The sequence below is a fragment of the Tiliqua scincoides genome, chromosome 4, assembly GCF_035046505.1.
Source record: "Tiliqua scincoides isolate rTilSci1 chromosome 4, rTilSci1.hap2, whole genome shotgun sequence".
NCBI lineage: Eukaryota > Metazoa > Chordata > Lepidosauria > Squamata > Scincidae > Tiliqua > Tiliqua scincoides.
The window spans coordinates 147492455-147511042 of NC_089824.1; the positions used below are offsets into that span (position 1 = coordinate 147492455).

Consider the following 18588-nt stretch of genomic DNA (forward strand, 5'->3'; position numbering starts at 1 on the left):
CTGCACTGGTCAGAGGCTGGCTGAACATCACCTGGCGCTTCATTTAAATGCAGGGCAGTAGAACAGTCAGGGTGGGGAGGGACGGTTATTCCCACCCTGCTAAATATAAGAGGGGCACCTCTTGAAAAAGTGCCTTCTGGGGGGAGGGGGGAAGGCTTGGTAGGGGAGAGAGCGGGGCATGAGAGGGATGGAGATGGTGGAAGACCCCTTTTTTTTTGCCCACTCAATAACAGGTGTAGATCTAAGGAGACCCATTGGGGCTGCCTAGTCACTACACAGGGTAAGGGAGCATGAACTCCCTTATCCTGAGTAGCCATGGCACTGCTTTCTAGCCCCATAGGATGCAGCAGTAGCCGTTTCGGTGCTGCTGCAGTCCTGGGTGCTGGGAAGCTCAGGCTGTTACTCCAAGGCAAGTGCAGAGGCCTCCTCCTTGTAATGGAACATTTGTTCCTTACTTCAGGACTACACTTAGGCTATACCTCAGTGTTGGAAAGTTGGATAGGATTAGGCCCTTAATTGGTTGAGTGGAAAACATTCTGCACATGTTCATCTGTATTCTTCTTTATTGTTATTTCATCTGTTTTTAGACTTGGCATTGATGCCCAAGTCCAGCTGACACCAAGTTGTACAGTTACTAGCTCACAAGGTTCACTAGCTAATGTTTATCCTAGTGGGAAGTATCTCTGTAATAAGATACCTGTCTGGCATCTGTACAGTTGCCAACTAACTGAGAACAGTGGCATAACTAAGGGGGTGCAGGGGGTAGCAGTTGCACTGGGCCTCAAGCTTTAGGGGGGCAACAAGCTGAGCTTGACATTAGTGACCAAAATTGTGCAAATCTTGCTGTGTATGAATAATACCATCATGTTATATATCATTGGAAAGGTAATTTAATTCAGAAAGCAGTGAAACAAACTGCATTGGAATATCTGTATTCTACCAAATGTTATGGCCAATTAACCTGAAAATGAAAACAAAACTGCCTTATGAAACAAAAAGTGGATTTTCTTAACTCAGAATGTCCTATGAGACTGATTGTTCTGAGAGCCAGTGACATATTATTATGTTACTGACATGTTGCAATGACATGTTATCATGAGACAGCATGAAACCAATAAGGTGTTAATATGAGTCAGCTCTCATTTCCATGTATCATAAATACAGTGACCCCTGCAAACTGGGTAAAAGGCACTTTTTCAAGGCCCTCTTATATTTAGCAGGGCGGGAATAACCATCCCTCTTCACCCTAGCACAGTGTCTGGAACCTATCTGGGGTACACTTTTTATTTATTTACTTAATTAATTAATTTGATTCTGTCTGGGGGGACTACAAATCTTCTTTGACCACAGGTAGCAAATAGATGCCTTAGCTATGCCATTGACTGGGGAGTGGCAGCTGAGCAAGTAGGTGGCAAGCTGCTGGGGAGAGGAAGTCAGTTCCTCCCAATTTTCACTTTTAAAAAAGCCCGAGCAAGACATCACTTCCGGGGCAACATTTTGAGCTTGGTACCGGGCTACACGATCATTAGCTACCCACTGACTGAGAAAAGTCTGGTTGCTCTTGTTTCTTTAGCAGCAATTTGATTTGCAAAAACCAGCACATGAAGCTTTTCACAGCATAGAGATAAGCACTATCACCTGCTAATAGCTACAGATCAGGTTGCTGTCAGGGTCACAAGCTATTTAAAAAGCAGGCAACCCTTGGTATTTGCATTTAGCAATTGCAATTCTTAAAATGACCCTAAAATCTTCAGTTATATCTGGAGAGGACCTCAAATCCCCATTGGATGAGGTATACAGTTTATAAATGTATGAATAAAAGTGAATAAAGGCATGAATAGGCATATCAAAGGCATGAATAAAAGGCATATAATGATCCAATCTGTTTGATTCCATGAATCAGTAAACAAGAAAGGTGAATGTCAGATCAAATAAAATCAAATCACTTTTGTATGGGGGAAGCAGTACTCAAAAACATTTTCATGTTTATGAAAATCAATAAATGATAGAAAAATATTAAGGATAGCTACAGTTGTTCCCGATTATTCTAATGTGAACACCTCCATCTCAGCTGATTCATATTTCCAGTGAATCTATCAACCTATTACAGTGCCAGCATTCTGTGGCTTCTGGAATTTGTATGAGTGAGGAAACTGCAGATGTCATCTTGTCTGGCCCAATATAATAAAGTAGACGTAATATCTGCTATGGTTTCAGTGGGATTTGTTGTAATGAAATTGCAGAATTGAAAGTTTCAGCCAAATCAGAACATTTTATTGTTCTGATATGACAGTGATATGAGCAATCTGCACATTAACTTTTATTGTCATTTTCAGAACCTAGGAATAATGTTCCATTTGCACTTGGAAGTGAGTTCAACAGGATTTTTTTTCCTAAGGTAAAAATGCTAAGGCTTTTATTAATACATTAACAATACAATCCTATGTTTGTCTACTCAGAAGCACATCCCACAGGCAGCCCAATCCTGAGCTTCCCAGTGCCCAGGGCAGCAGCGGTCCCAAAATGGCTACTGCTGCATCCCATGGGGCTGGGAAGTGGGGCTGGGAAGCAGTGCCAGGGCTGCTCGGGGTAAGGGAGCTTACGGTCCCTTAAGTGTAGCGATCAGGCAGCCCTGATGGGTCTCCTTGGACCTGCGCCCACTATTGAGCAGGTGCAGATTCGAAGAGACCCCTTTTGGGAATCCCAGGCTGGGAGGGGCCTGCTGCCATCTCCAAACCCTCCTGCTCTGTTCCCTTTCCCACCATGCCTTCCCCTGCCCTGAAACACCTTCCTCCCTGCCTCAACTCAGCTGGGCTGGCGCTGTTGCAGGTGTGCCTTATGGCAGTGGGCTGGTGCGAGTCCTTCTGAATTGGCTGTAACCCTATACACACTTACTTGGAAGTAAATCTTATTGAACACAGTGGGACTTACCTACAACAAAAAATGTATACAACTGTGCTGTAAAAAGATTAGTAGTAATGTTAAATTAACAGCTGCATTGTTCATAGGATTAGCATAAGAATTGCTCAAATAGGCATAAAACACAAGCATCAAAGAAGTGGCCAGTTTGGCAGTATCATTAAACTATAAAGGGGGTCCTTGCTATTTGTATCTCCATTCCTTGAAGTTATGACCATAATTTACACACTTATGAGGATCCTTGGCCAGAAGGGCCACCTCCAGTGCTCTAAGGAGGAAAGAAGCAATAGAAGCCACTTGGGGACAAGTCAAGCAGCTCTGCATTAAAAATACAGTACTGTAGCATGGTCTCCATTGCGAAGAGAATGGAGATGCTGGATTCCATCTGGAGTGGGGAAGGAACTAGCCCAGAGAGCCTGCATGAGTTGCAGCCAGAGTTTTAAAACCCCTGCTACTGCTGGGCAAGAGGCCGAGGGCTCTCCTTTCTGTTTGCCTTACTCTGGGTTAGCCCGGATGAGAGTGCCTCCTGCTGGATTTTTGAAAAAGGTTCTGTGGCTCCCCCCCCCCCCCTGCTTAAACTTCATTTTCATGAGTGAAGGAGTTTAACATATTACATCATACATAGCCTATAAAAACTTATTTCTTCAAGATTTATGATAAAAATCTTGGCCAGATCCCAAAGGATCTCCTCTATGGAGAACTCGTGCAAGGAAAGCACCCTACAGGTAGACCACAGCTGTGATACAAGGATATCTGCAAGAGGGATCTGAAGGCCTTAGGAATGGACCTCAACAGGTGGGAAACTTTGCACTGCATCCTGCAGTGGGGAGACAGTCACAGAGGCCTACTCAAGGTATGGGAACATTTGTTCCATTACCTTGGGGCTGCATTGCGGTTGCACTGATGGAAAATTGGATAGGATTGGGCCCTCATTTTGTGCCATTTATTTCTGCACAGAATCAACCTGCATGGCATAGTGAGACCCTTGAAAAAGGTAAACTGACTGTTGTATTTGCAGACAGTGACTGTTGACTGATTATTGCCATACCAAATCAGACAATTGGTCCACCTAGCTGGGGTACCCCACTAGCTCACTGTCATCGCTGACTGATGGTAACTCTCTGGGATTTCACACAGGGATGTTTCCCAGATCTACCTGGAGATCTCAAGGATGGAAAGCCAGAAACTGAGCTACAACCCTTCCCTCAGGCACAACTGCAGCTCCTGTACATGGATAAAATATGCTACTCCTTGAAAAGTAATTTGTTCATGTAATTTCAAACAAGCATAGTTGCAAGTGCACAACTTTACTAACAGTCCAATCTCAGGCAAGTCTACTCAGAAGTAAGTTCCATTAGGGTCAATGGGGCTTACTCCTAGGAAAGTGTGAATAGGATTGGACTGTAAGCTGGTTGGAAAACAATTTTTTCCTCAAACATCTCATTATAACCTTCTGCTTTGCAATATCAGCAAGAAAATGGCAGAGTGGTCGTGGAGAATAAAATGAACAAAACTAAAACATAATAATGGTGGCTCACAAAAATTGCAGAGAGCTGCCTTGGGGCCTAATCCTATCCAACTTTCCAGCACCAATGTAGCCATGCCAATAGGGTGCAGACTGGATCCTGCAGTGGGGAAGCAGACACAGGCTATCATCAATGGGGAATGAAAATCTACTTAGATAGCAATCTGGTTAGCAGGAACTTTTTCTGATATGAAATAATGGGACATACTCTGAGTAGGATTGAAACAACTCTCCAAAAGCTTATTGTGAATTCTTTTTCAAATACAAATGACTATGAATTCTTGTTACCCCAATATTTTTATCATAGCTTCACTGGCATCCTTCAGACTATAGTATCATGCTCTGAAAAGTGGTTCTGGAACAGTATCTAGTGTGGCTGAAAAGGCCAATTCGGGAGTGACAATCCCTTCCACACTGGGAGGAAATGTAATCTGTCCCTGGTGTGTCTCCCTGGCTACGGGGCTTCCTCCTTTACCTCTTTGCCTCAGTCTGTTGGGCAAGTGTCTCTTCAAACTGGGAGAGGCCATGCTGCACGGCCTGCCTCCAAGCGGGACACTCAGACATGACTGCACTGGAAAACTGGATAGGATTCGGCTCTAAGACTGCAAACCTGTGCACAATTACTTATAAGTACCCCTGCTAATTGGGTAAGAGGCACTTTTTCAAGTGGGTGCTCCTTTTTTTAGCAGGGGGAGAGTTAACTGGCCCACCTCACCCCAGCACTGTCTGTTCTACTGGCTGTCTGCTGGTATTCCTTTGCATCTTTTTAGATTGTGAGCCCTTTTGGGACAGGGAGCCATTTAGTTATTTGATTTTTCTCTGTAAACAGCTTTGTGAACTTTTAGTTGAAAAGCAGTATATACCATACTGTTAATAATAAATACTGTTAATAAGTATGCTTCATGTAAAACAGTGGGCCTTTCTTTTGAGTAAAGAAGCAGAGGATGGGGCTATTCACACTCCCTTTCCAATCTCAAGAACCTGGATCCCACCCTCTCCTCACATGAAAGGCATTTCAAAGCTCTATCATTCCCTTTTCTACTACAGGTTGGGCATCCCTTATCCAAAGTGCTTGGGGCTAGAAGCATTTTAACATAAGAACAGCCCCACTGGATCAGGCCATAGGCCCATCTAGTCCAGCTTCCTGTATCTCACAGCAGCCCACCAAATGTCCCAGGGAGCACACCAGATAACAAGAGACATCATCCTGGTTCCCTCCCTTGCATCTGGCATTCTGACATAGCCCATTTCTAAAATCAGGAGGTTGCACATACACATCATGGCTTGTAACCTGTAATGGATTTTTCCTCCAGAAACTTGTCCAATCCCCTTTTAAAGGCTTCCAGGCCAGATGCGGTCACCACATCCTGTGGCAAGGAGTTCCACAGACCAACCACATGCTGAGTAAAGAAATATTTTCTTTTATCTGCCCTAACCCTCCCAACACTCAATTTTAGTGAATGTCCCCTGGTTCTGGTGTTATGTGAGAGTGTAAAGAGCATCTCTCTATCCACTTTATCCTTCCCGTGCATAATTTTGTATATCTCAATCATGTCCCCCCTCAAGCGTCTCTTTTCTAGGCTGAAGAGGCCCAAACGCCGTAGCCTTTCCTCATAAGGAAGGTGCCCCAGCCCAGTAATCATCTTAGTCGCTCTCTTCTGCACCTTTTCCATTTCCACCATGTCCTTTTTGAGATGTGGTGACTAGAACTAGACACAGTACTCCAGGTGTGGCCGTACCATTGATTTGTACGACAGCATTATAATATTAGCTGTTTTGTTTTCAATTCCTTTTCTAATGATCCCAAGCATAGAATTGGACTTCTTCACTGCTGCCGTACATTGGGTCGACACTTTCATCAACCTGATCACCACCACCCCAAGATCTCTCTCCTGATCTGTCACAGACAGCTCAGAACCCATTAGCCTATATGTGAAGTTTTGATTTTTTGCCCCAATGTGCATGACTTTACACTTACTTACATTGAAACACATCTGCCATTTTGCTGCCCATTCTGTCAGTTTGGAGAGATCCTTCTGGAGCTCCTCACAATTTTGGATATCAGATTCTTCCATATTTTGGAATATTTGCATATACATAATGAGAGATCTTGGAGATGACACCCCAAGTCTAAACACAAAATACATTTATGTTTCATATACCCCTTATACACAAAGCCTGAAGGTAATTTTATACAATATTTTTAAATAATTTTGTGTATGTAACAGTTTGTGGTTTTATTTTTTAGGCAAAAAAGTCATGCTGGCACTAAAAAAAAAAACTCCTTATTTTGGAATTCTGGACAAGGGATGCCCAACCTGCAAAACTTTTTTCAGACTAGATCAGGAGTCTCCAAACTTTTCAGTACAAGGGCCACATTGTGTACTTTACACATTTTCATGGGCCAAAAAAAAAAAAATCATCAGTATTATAAATGAATGTATGAAATTTAAATGAATATGTTTTACTTGGATCTTTTTTGTAATCAGCATGATATGATTCAGAACAAAAGGGAAATGTATCAACTACAAAGGGAAAAGATATATAATGAGTAAAAATGTCAAACACCAGCAAATGCACTGACCAAAAAAACCAAGTTGCTGTGGGCCAGATAAAACCTTGTGGCAGATCAGATGTGGCATATCCCCCAGGCCATAGTTTGGAGACCCATGAACTAGATCAGTGTTTCTCAGCCTTTGTTGTACCACTTTGCATGGTCCACCTATTCGAAGCACCACTGGGAGTAACTGGCGTTGGCATCTCACCAGTTCTGGGTTGGGAAGCCAACGACACGATCGACACCAGTAAGAGGCTTAGGGTGGGAGCCTTTCAGGGTGGGAGCTCAGAATCAAGATGGGAAGGCTTTTTTGTGCAGGGAAAAGCACATTTTGGAGCTCTGCCCACTGAGCTGAGCTTCCTGCTGCTTGTGGTGTCGCATTCCTGGTCTTGCTGCAGGGCCTCAGATGTCCAGGTGTCCAGGTGAATACCACCAGACACCACTCCAAGTACCACCAGTGGTACCCATACCACTGGTTGAGAAACACTGAACTAGATCATCCTGAGACGTGGTAGCAGGTTGCGGTTCCCAGGACATTTTTTGCAAGGGGACCTATACAGCCTACTGGAATTCTCCTTTCTACCCAGAATCTTAGAGCCCAATCCTACGCAGAAGTAAGCCCCATTATAGTTTATGGGACTTACTCCCAGGAAAGTGTGGCTAGGATGCAGTCTCAGAGCCCAACCCTATGCATGACTACTCAGAAATAAGCCCCATTATAGTCTATGGGACTTACTCCCAGGAAAGTGTGGCAAGGACTGCGGCCTCAGAGCCCAATCCTAGGCATGTCTACTCAGAAGTAAGTCCCATTATAGTCAATGGGGCTTCCTCGCAGGAAAGTGTGGATAGGGCTGCAGCCTCAGAGCCCAACCCTAGGCATGTCTACTCAGAAGTAAGCCCCTTATAGTCTATGGGCTTACTCCCAGGAAAGTGTGGATGGGCTTGGAGCCTTCAGAAGACTGTGCCACAGGAAGCCACGACACTCTCTCGGCACCCAGACAGAGCCCAGCCCACCAGCGGAAACCATCCCGCTATACCTCTCGCAGTCTCGCGCCGCGGGCGCTGTGCTCTCGCGAGATCCCCGCGACAAGATGGCGGTGCGGTCGAGCTGCTGAGAGGAGCGGCAGGTGGACGGGAGTGTTGAGGGCGGCTGGGCCGGACCGGGCTGGGCCGCGCCGGGCGTCCTCCCCGGACGGGGAATGCGGACGGGACGGGACTGGCCGCCGCGGCTCTGAGCGCCTCCAGCCCCCCCGCTGTGACCGGGCGCCGCGCCCCCCCGCCGGCGATGACCGGAGAGAAGCTGCGCTCGCTGCGCAGGGACCACAAGCCCAGCAAGGAGGACGGGGACCTGCTGGCGCCCGGCGAGGAGGAGGCGGCCGCCGCGCCCGGAGGGGGCGCCTTCACCGCGGGCCGGGCGGGGAGCGGCAAGGGCGGCCGCCGCATCTTCACCAACCACCACCGGCTGCCGCTCAAGGCCGGCACCGGCGGCTCGTCCTCCTCCCTCGCCGGCGGCGGCCCCGAGCCCGCCGCCCTCTTCCCCGTGCACGAGTGCGTCTTCAAGGGGGACGTGCGGCGGCTGTCGGCGCTCATCCGCACGCAGGGCATCGGCCAGAAGGACAGCCACGGTGAGCCTCCGCCCGCCCTCCGCGGGCTCTCCCGGCCAGCGCTCAGGACGGAGGCGCCCGGCCTCCTGCTGCGCCTTCCCCCAGCGCCGGGCTCAGGCTGCGGTCCCGTCCACGCTCACCTGGAGTAAGCCCCGCTGACGGTCATGGGACTTGCTTCTGAGTAGACCAGCGTAGGACGGACGGCATCCTAAGGCCGCAGTCCTCTTCGCACTTGCCTGGGAGGAAGCCCCATTGACTGTCATGGGGCTGACTTCTGAGAACACCTGCATAGGATTGGGCTTCCAGCCCACCTCTCTCTGATCTAGCCACAGGTCTCCTGAGCAGCATGACCTGCTTCTTAGGATTAGGTTTGGGGTGGTTGGTGTGTGATCCCCACCAGCGTGTGGGTCTCCACCCTCAGGGGGTGTTGTTGGAATAATCTGTCTTCTTTTCCCTCCCTTCAGTTCAAACGCCTCAGTTTCTCAGAGGAGAAATGGCCCAATCCTATGCATGTCTACTCAGAAGTAAGTCCCAAATGCAGTGGGGCTTACTCCCAGAAAAGTGTGCATAGGATTGCAGCCAAAGTCTCTTCTGTAGCTTGAGGTCTATTGCCCTTTGCAGTCAAGGCCACCCATCTAGTGGCAGTACTGTGATGACCTACGCTGGACTAGGTGGCTTTAGCTGTGTGTGTTGCTTTTATCCTGTTGGGTATTGAGGCCAATGTATGTAAACCTATCTTGACCCAGTGAGGTAGGCTTTATCAGTGACGGGCTTTGTAAGGGCACAGCTTCCGCTAACCCAATTTGGGAATGTGTCAAATGAAAGAATATTACTCAGAGGATCAAACACAGGCATGTTACTGAAATAGTTTAGCTGAGGACTGATAAACAAGTCCTCGGCTGGCTGCGAGGAAAGTGCTAGAAACTCCATACTACTTAAATTTGAAAGGTTTCTGCTTCCATGTTGTGAAAATTAAGAGGTGCACAGAGACTCTGGCCTACTCACTTGATCACTAACTAATTGAGTGAATTTAAGTTAGGGCCCAAACCTATCCAACTTTCCAGCACCGATGTAGCCCCAAGGTAAGGAAACAAATGTTCCCATACCTTGAGGAGGCCTCTGGGACTGTCCCTCCACCACAGGATGCAGTGCATGCCCCATTGGCACAGCTGCACTGGCCCTGGAAAATTGGATAGGATTGGGCTCTTAGTTATTAATGAAGGCAGAATTGAATTACCTAGGAATTAGAGTTTCAAGTAAGCACACTGCTGAGCAAGTCAGTATCATATCTTTTCTTTCCTCAGAGATGTACCAACCAGTAGACCTAACTAATTTCCTATTCTTATGATGTTTCAGAGTCTTGTATGAGGCACACAAACCTGCAAATAATTCAGTGCGAGTCTCAAAGCAATAACACTTTTAAGCATTATCATGTGTCTGAATATTATTATTAATAATAAATATTTACATACTGTTCTGCCTTTCAACAAAAAGTAGTTCACAAAGTGGTCTACTTAACAACACAAATCAATACATGGCTCACTGTCCCCCCCAAAGGACTCCAGGTTAAAAAGAGGTGGAGAAGAGACACTAGCAACAGCCACTGGAGAAGATGCCCTGCTGGGGTGGAGAGAGATGCTTGCTCTCTCCCTGCTAAACATGACACACTTTAAAAAGTGTATCTTTGCCCAGTTAGCAGGGGTAAATCCCCACCTGAGTGCAGGGGCACACATTTCTTGACAAGTGGTAAAATAAATGAAGGTCTTCATGATTGTCAGAGAACATGCTGCCTTCTCCATCCCAAGTTAATCTGAAATGGACATGTGCAAATACCGCTGGGGAGGCTTTTCTAGGTATGCTTGGAAGTAAGTCCTGCTGAGTTCAGTGGGACTTTCTCAGTCGAACTGCTGTAGTTTGGGCTTCATATGCCCTGTTCTTCTCTGCCTTTCATATGTTAAATGGATTTCCTTCTTCTATTCAAACATCTGGTTTAAGGTACCAGGAATGCTGCTTTTCTGGAAATAAATATTCTTCTCTGGAAACTACTGTTTCTTGGTTATTTTCTATGAGCATAATTGTAGTGTCATTGCTTCTTTCATCTGCACCTGTGAATTAGAACGTCTGTATTTAATACAGTATTGACCTCAGAAGGAGGTGTACTGTATTATTTTTAGTATTTTTCTTTCTCTGTTGTGGCTTTGAATTGGCAATTCATGAGTCCTTGATACTCCTTTGCCCTGAGTATTTATCTGCTACAACTTTATATAACAGAACTTTAATATTTAGTGAAATGTAGTAACTGTCTACTGGAATCTTTGTGATTCATCTTTTTTTCCACAGAAGTTTTTCTAGTCCTTATCGTAAAGCATGATTAATTCAATAGGGCTGGTTAGTGTCAGACTGTGAGCAAGACATGTAGAGAAGTAATTTCAAACTTAACATAGTTATGATATAATAATAGTTGCATAGGGAAAATTTTCTGTATCAATTTCCTTCAGTATAAACAGTCAGTTTATATTGCAAGACTGTCTTGAAAAGGATGTGCCATAGACTTAAGCAAAAATGTCACCCCAATAGGAGGAGGCCTCCATGAGTGACACCCAACTGCAGGATGCAGCACACGTCCCATTGGCTATGCTAGTGCTGGAAAGTACTGACATAAGGGGTTAGGATTGCACCCTAAGGCTGCAATCCTAACCACACTTTCCTGAGAGTAAACTGCAGTGAACAAAATAGGACTTACTTCTGAGTAGACCTGGTTAGGATTGTGCCCTAATTGATGGGGGAAATTTAACATATTGCTTAGATCAGAGTTGTCGTGATGAGAGGCCCATGGGCAAATCTGACCTGTCCTGTGGGTTTTCTTTCTGTGTGTTTCACCCCCCCCCCTTCCATAGCTGACAGCATATAGGAAAAAAAGGATGTATGAGCAGTCATAGCATTGCCCTCCATTAAATGAGTCATCATGTGGAGCTTGGTACACAAAACTCTATTCCACCTAGAGTTAGTACCTGGTTAAAGAATCTTAATTTACTATATGAATTTTAGTTTGATTAAATCTGAATAAATTTGCATATGCCTAAATGGAAAATTTTAAAGCAGCAGTTATGTTTCTACTGTGTTTAGATGCAGGAGGTCCCATCTTAACATATTGACTAGTATGAGAGCGAGGGAGTAGTACATCTTCTAAACTGGCATCTGCCTCTATATAAATCTATATATCTATATAAATATCTTAAAAAACGTTAATATAGTATAATCTTTTAAAATGAGGATATTTAACAAGAACAGCACTTTCAATCTGTCAAATTTCTAATTGAATAATTGACTGAACAGTGTAACCCTATTTCCAGCTGTTATGGCAGTACTGAGAACCTGTTCACTTTGGGGTAGTTGTTACCACAGGCAAATATGAAGTTGCAAGAATAATTACAGGGCAAGAATGTCGTGTGGTTCCTGTGGAATTCTGAAGAAGCACAATTTGATGTTAAAAAGGGTATTCAGTCCCATTTTTCTCTGTACCAGGGGTGCCCAAACCCTGGCCCTGGGGCCACTTGCGGCCCTCGAGGACTCCCAATGTGGCCCTCAGGGAGCCCCCAGTCCCCAATGAGCCTCTGGCCCTCCAGAGATTTGTTGGAGCCCGCACTGGCCCGGCGCAACTGCTTTCAGCGTGAGGGTGACTGTTTGACCTCTTTCGTGAGCTGTGGGATGAGGGCTCCCTCCACTGCTTGCTGTTTCACGTCTGTGATGCAACAGTGGCAGTGAAGGAAAGGCTGGTCTTGCTTTGTGCCAGGCCTTTCATAGGACTTGAGCTATTGCAAGACCTTCATTCATTCCTATAAGTTCATCTTTAATATATTCATTTATGTAAACTTACGTAAATTCATTCAAATTTTAAATGTAAATTAATTCTTTTTTCCACTGGCCCTCAACACAGTGTCAGAAAGATGATGTGGCCCTCCTGCCAAAAACTTTGGACACCCCTGCTCTGTACAATTGTTCTTAGAAGTGATGTGGAGGAAGTGCTTCTAGGAGGAAAAATTAAATGCAAGGCAGAAACCAAAAGTAGTGCTGGTATGAGATACTGCCAAAAATAGTAAAATCTTATGGCAATCTCATTCATCATAAGGTGCCCAGCGGATTTCAAGTATAAGTTGAACTTCAAAGAAGGATAGAGAAAGCTTACTTTTCCATCAAAGAGTGTTTCTCCTGTTTTGTGCACAGTGCTTGTTTTCTCTTGCAACTACTTCATTTGTGACTTATGGACGTGGTGGTTTATTGATAGAATATGGGAACACTACAAGTGTTGTCTGTTCAAATATTGGCATTACCATAGATGTAGTATACTTTGAAGTGGTTGTTCTACAGTTTTGTTTCTTATTGCTATAGCAGTAGGCAGAACTGATTTTTAAAAATTGGTTTGCAGCTTTGTCCTCTAGAAATTTAAGTATTGTAAGGTTACATCAGAATAACTGATTCATGAAAAGTGGGTATAATTTGTTGCCTCTGAGCTCCATTGCTGTCCATGTTCAAAGCGAGTCTCAGCTTTCTCTCTGGCTTCATTTGCAGTTATTAGGGATCGTGCTTGTAATTTTGCTGGGCTTCCAAAACCCTCTGTAGCCTGGCACAACTGTGGAAACTCTCCCGTGATTGTCCCTGACCTTGTGCATCTATGCAATAAAAGTTCAGGAACTAAGGTTGCAATTTGTTGCATTCTTATCTGGGAGCAGTGATGAGGTGTGAAATTTTTTTTTTCCTGCAGAAAGTTTTTCATTAGGAAAAACTCCCTTTGTGGCAGTGCGGCAGTGCCCATGTGGCTTCTGCTGTATCCTGTGGGAGAGTTCCAGCATGTTGAAGCCTTTTCTGAACAAATGTTCCCTTCCCCAGGGTAAGCCCCAACAGCTGCCATGGGTCATCTCAGACCTGTGCCAGCTCTTTAGCTGGAGCAAATCTGCGTTGATATGAAGGCAGATCAGGCCCAGAAAGGGGGTTAGAATTTAGCAGGCACACACTATTGGGGCTGCTTTAGACTGTCACAAAGAAGTCACTGCCAGTGCAATGCATGTTCATCTGGCAGCCGTTCCCCTATAGGTTTGGGTTGCTAGTTGTATAATGAATTGATAGAATACAGTCAAATTGGGCAGTTTGAAAGTTTCATTTCTTTAGCATGCTAAAATTTGGTGTGAGCAGTTCTCAGTGCTTTTACTTTTTTCTTAAAACATGACCTTTAAGAAGTATATGTTACTTCAAATTGTTAAAAAGTATTCCAATAACATTTCCAAAACAATTTTAAATTGTTTACATATGACATTTAAATCAAGCGTCTTGATTCTTTATCAATTTTTGTACATTAATGCAACGTACCTTCTTAGTATAAATATAGATCAGATATGTTACATTGGATCCTGGTTGATTTAGGGAGTCATAAAACTTTCAGATTCTGTGTTCTGAAAGATCCACATCACTATATAGGAGTAAGCCCTATTCATCACAGTGGGGCTAATTAAATATACATGGCTCTGAAGGGAAAAGATCAGGGTTCTGGTAATGACTCGTTTTGGTTTGATTACCCCAGCCTGCTATAATGTGTGAAAATCTGTTCATGTCCCTACACAGTTGGTACTTTGGACTGTGAAGAGGTCATGTCAGGTGATGGTAGGTGCATAGGGAAGAAACTGCTGCTGAGATGTGAAGGACACCAGAAAAAAACCTTCACCTGTATATATCTTTTTTCATAATAGAACAGTTTGTTTGATGTTTTAAGGTATCAAAGATAAATAGCTTTTTGAAGAAACATGTCTGCCAGAGATGAATGGATATGTTTGTTTTTGCCTTGTTGTTCTGTAAATTGAACAGTGTATAGCATGTAGAGCTCAATGCAACCGGTGGCCTTGCTTTGTTTTCATCATACTTTGCAATGTAAGTGCTAGTGATGCACGATCGTGTCATTTGTCTACATCCAAGAGGGAACAGTATTTACACTTTTACAAATATAGTTTTTCAGTTAAAAGTATTCTAAAGTGGTGGATAGATTGGCTTATACAACAAAATGAGATGCTGTATTTATGCTGAAAAACTTTTTGTGGACCAGTATTAAAGGTAGAGGAAGTGTGATACTTCCCAGGAACTAAAGGAATTTGTGAGAAAGCAAATGTGGTCAAGGGTGGAGTTAGTATGCCTAAAAGTTGTTGGTGCAGCACAAAAGCCTCACAGGCCTTACCTGCTATCTGGCAGTCTAAAGGTAAAGACAAGATACATTGGGGGGAAATGTCATGTTTAATGCTTTCTTCTAAGTTAATTTTGTGTAGGAGAAATCATCTGAATTTCTTCAAATGTTGTTAATGGTAACAAGTCAGTTACTAGCGTCTTGCGTATTTCTTGGCTTATGTGTGTCACATGTACAATAGCTGTTCGTCTCCTATGTCTTGGTCTGTATACTAGCAAAGATTTAAATTCAGTACAGAAAATTTAATGGTGTACGTTCCATTGTTTGGCCTAATTTTCTTGTTGGATCTTTTCAAATTTATTTTAGTTAGTAAAATTGTAGGCCAACTTTCAGCATAAGCTCCTCAGGTACCATAAAGTAAATCAATAAATAAAGGCCCAAATCCTATATTTGTACGCTGCACTAAAACAATCCAGAATTCTGAATGAAGTTATTCTGCAGTTTGCTCAGTTTGTGAATACTGTGTATGTTCTTATGCATTTTTTGTACTTATTTTTGCTTCCAGTCATATGCACTTAATTGTGCTACAAAACTCTTGCTCAGCATTACAACCCTTCTAGCCATTCTCTCTTCTGTCATAGATGTTTTTTAAAGGAAAAGAGAATCTGAAGTTCTCAGGACATATTGTCTTTAGTGCTTGATACCAGACTGTGTGCTCTCATAGCATAATTAGAGTACACAAGCCTTAATTGTAGAGGTTTTTAAGATATTAATGTTTTCCTGTAAAGATGTATTTTGAGAGAGTGCATTATCTCAGGTTTGCATTATTGTACTTTAACAAGGGCTGGTCTATAAATTTGGATCTTAGTAATGAATAAATAAATATGTTTAATTTTTTATCAGAATAAATTTCTTATGAATAGTGACCTAGATCTGTCATTCTTGATAACATTTGAGATTTTACAGACCATAATTAATTTAGGGTGACAGTCTTCTATTTTCTCAGGATTCTTCTTAATTAAATTTTTTCTATTAGTTAATATTCCCAGGAGTAAAACTGAAGATCGGAACAATATATAGATTATAAAGTCATTCGACAAGTCGTTAATACTACCTACTCCTTATATCAAATTGAAAATAATAAATATAATATAATTGTTTTCCATAGGGTCTCATAACTTCAATTATGAATATCGGTGTTTGAGAATAAGATTTTATTCTGTCCAGTGAAGTTTCTTTACATTTGCATTCAATGATCTTATTTTTACTTTACAGGAAACACTCCTTTACATCTTGCTGTGATGTTGGGACATAAAGGTTGGTAAAACTGCCTTTTATTATACTTTATAGGTAGTTTTTGAAAAGTATACAGCATAGAGGCCAGCAACTAGAATTTCCAGGTAAAATTTCTTACCCTTTTACACATGTTGACACTACTTGAAGAAGAGAACATCAGAGAATAGGGAGATGAGCAATCAAGAAAGAATTACTCTCTCCAAAATTTCCTCTTTCCAAATCACTCCTTCCAAGTGGCTGGGAAGGGTGATGGAATATAGTACAAGGAAAGAATGAGACTCTCTTCTCCTCCCACCTCTTGCTCACATTCTTATCTACTGCTTCTTGATCTCTACCCCCCCCCCCCATCACACATACACCTGCCATCGTGTTGTGTGGACAGGGAAGGAACATGGCAGCTGTGCTGGCTTGTTCCTTGGGAAGAATAAAATCTTCAGGAGATTTCTATTATATTGGCCCAGCTTACCCACCTAGTTGCCATCTGATTTCTCTTCAAACTATTGCATATATTCTGTAACCTTGAATTAATCTCCTGTTTCCTATCAGCTCTGATAGTTCTGCACTTACAGAACCTGACCTGGCCAAGATCACTATTTCCTGTCTGCCAAATCCAAAGAACTCTATTCTGCATAGACTCTTCTGCTGCTTTTGATGCAGTTGACTACCCTTTTCTTTTTTTATTGTATTCATGTGACTCTGGCCTCAGCCAATTATCTACCAGTTGATACAATTACTCATTCAAAATGTCCACAGCAGGATGCTCTTCCTTCGTTTTCCCCCATGCTGTTGGGATCCCTTGAAGGTCTGTTCTCAGCCTGCAACTATTCTTGCTACACACTGTTCTTTGGTGACTTAATCAAGTCCCATAGCATTCAGTAACCACTTGTGATGATTGAGTTCCCCCTGCTCCCTTCTTATATCTATGTGTTTCCCTTAAGGAAAACCTCCATGTAAGACTCAGCAGGAAAGAGAACTCCCTGAGAAACTTTGAAATCAGCACCATTGCAGAAAGACCACATAACCAAGCAGACAAGTAGTTGCGGATTGCTTGTCTTCATCATCTTAGTTCACCATGATCAATAGCTCCTAGCAAGCCCACGTTCTTCTTCCCCCATCACCACACACTTATTTGCCAGTGATACCAAACTCTGCTTCTCAATCTCAGAATTTTAATCTGTCTATTCAATCTTTCATATCCAACTGCCTGTTTGATATTTCAATTTGCATGCCTCATTGTCATAAACGAAAAAGTTAAACTAAATGCCTCCTCGTTCTTCCCTAAGTATTCTTAGTTCTGTGTTATGTATGAATTTGGGGAACAGTGGTTTGTTTACTAGCTAGTGTTGGAACAAGCAAGGATATCAAACTAGGATTAAAGTACGGTTTGATATCCTCATTTTTTCTAACTTTTATTAGGTAGTTGTAGTTCTCCAAGTCTGTATTTAGGATAGAATTGTGGTTCTTAAAGTAGAAGCTTTTATTCTCTTCTTGTGCATGAAAGAGGAGGAGGAAGCTGCAACTCCGTTAAGATCATTCACGGAGCACTAAACTAGTGTTATATTTCAACCAGACCTCCAAAGAGTTCCCAGTGGCATTTTAGACTTGCAGTAATCTTGATGGAACTCTGAAGTCATACTTGTTCACCCTGGTCAACTTGGGCATTGAATTGAGATGATTGAACAGCAGCGTAGGTGGTACACCATCAGACTCCCAACCCTCTGTCATCTGCTCAGCACCAAGCCCCGGTGCTTGCCTAAACCCCAGGGCACTTGGAGAGGATAGACTGCCACAACTCTGCCTGCCCTTAAAGTTGTGACTTTTGCAAATCCCTGAAACCCAGATTGCAAAACCAGCATAAACCCATCCTGCTCACTTACATAAGATCAGGCTTGATCAGGCTTGCTTGCTTGATCAGGCTAAGGACTCATCTAGAATCTCATAGTGACCAGTCCACTAATCATTTTTGTTGCTCTCTTCTGCACCTTTTCCATTTCCATTATATCCTTTCTGAGAGGTAACAACCAGAACTGGACACAATATAGTACTCCAGGTGTGACCTTACTGTAGATTTGTTACAGTGGCATAATAATACCATATTGGCAGTATTATTCTCAATTCTTTTTTAAAGATCCTAAACATGGAATTGGCTTTCTTCATAGTTGCCGCACATTGGGTTGTTGAGATGTCATTCACTGAGCTGTCCATGAGCAGCTCAAGATCTCATTTTCTGTCATAGTTCAGAGCCCATCAGTGTATATGTGAAATTCTGATTTATGGTCGCATTGTGCATCACTTTACACTTACTTACATTGAAGCGTACAGGTTGAGCCTCATTATTGCTTGGGTTCCATTCCAAGCACAAAAAACGCACTATAGCAAATCCATTTAAAAAACAAAGTTTCTTTGTTGGTGATTTAAAAACAGCCTTGCTGACTTTTGTGATGTAAGATAAGAGTCATTAAGAATCGGTCTTCCTCCAAGTGCTTACAAAGGCACTTCACTCATTCCCTCCCTTCACCAA

General features: G+C 43.2%; 1 protein-coding gene across 1 annotated transcript in view; it reads left to right on the forward strand.

Moving 5' to 3' along the window:
- Positions 1–8090: 8090 nt before the first annotated feature.
- The window catches only part of ANKRD13C (ankyrin repeat domain 13C), a 39620-nt gene continuing 29122 nt past the window's right edge, over positions 8091–18588 (forward strand). Inside the window, exons 1-2 of the mRNA XM_066625773.1 lie at positions 8091–8626; positions 16047–16088. Of these exons, the coding sequence (XP_066481870.1) occupies positions 8287–8626; positions 16047–16088 (382 nt within the window). The 5' untranslated portion in view covers positions 8091–8286. The remainder of the gene's footprint in view (positions 8627–16046; positions 16089–18588) is intronic.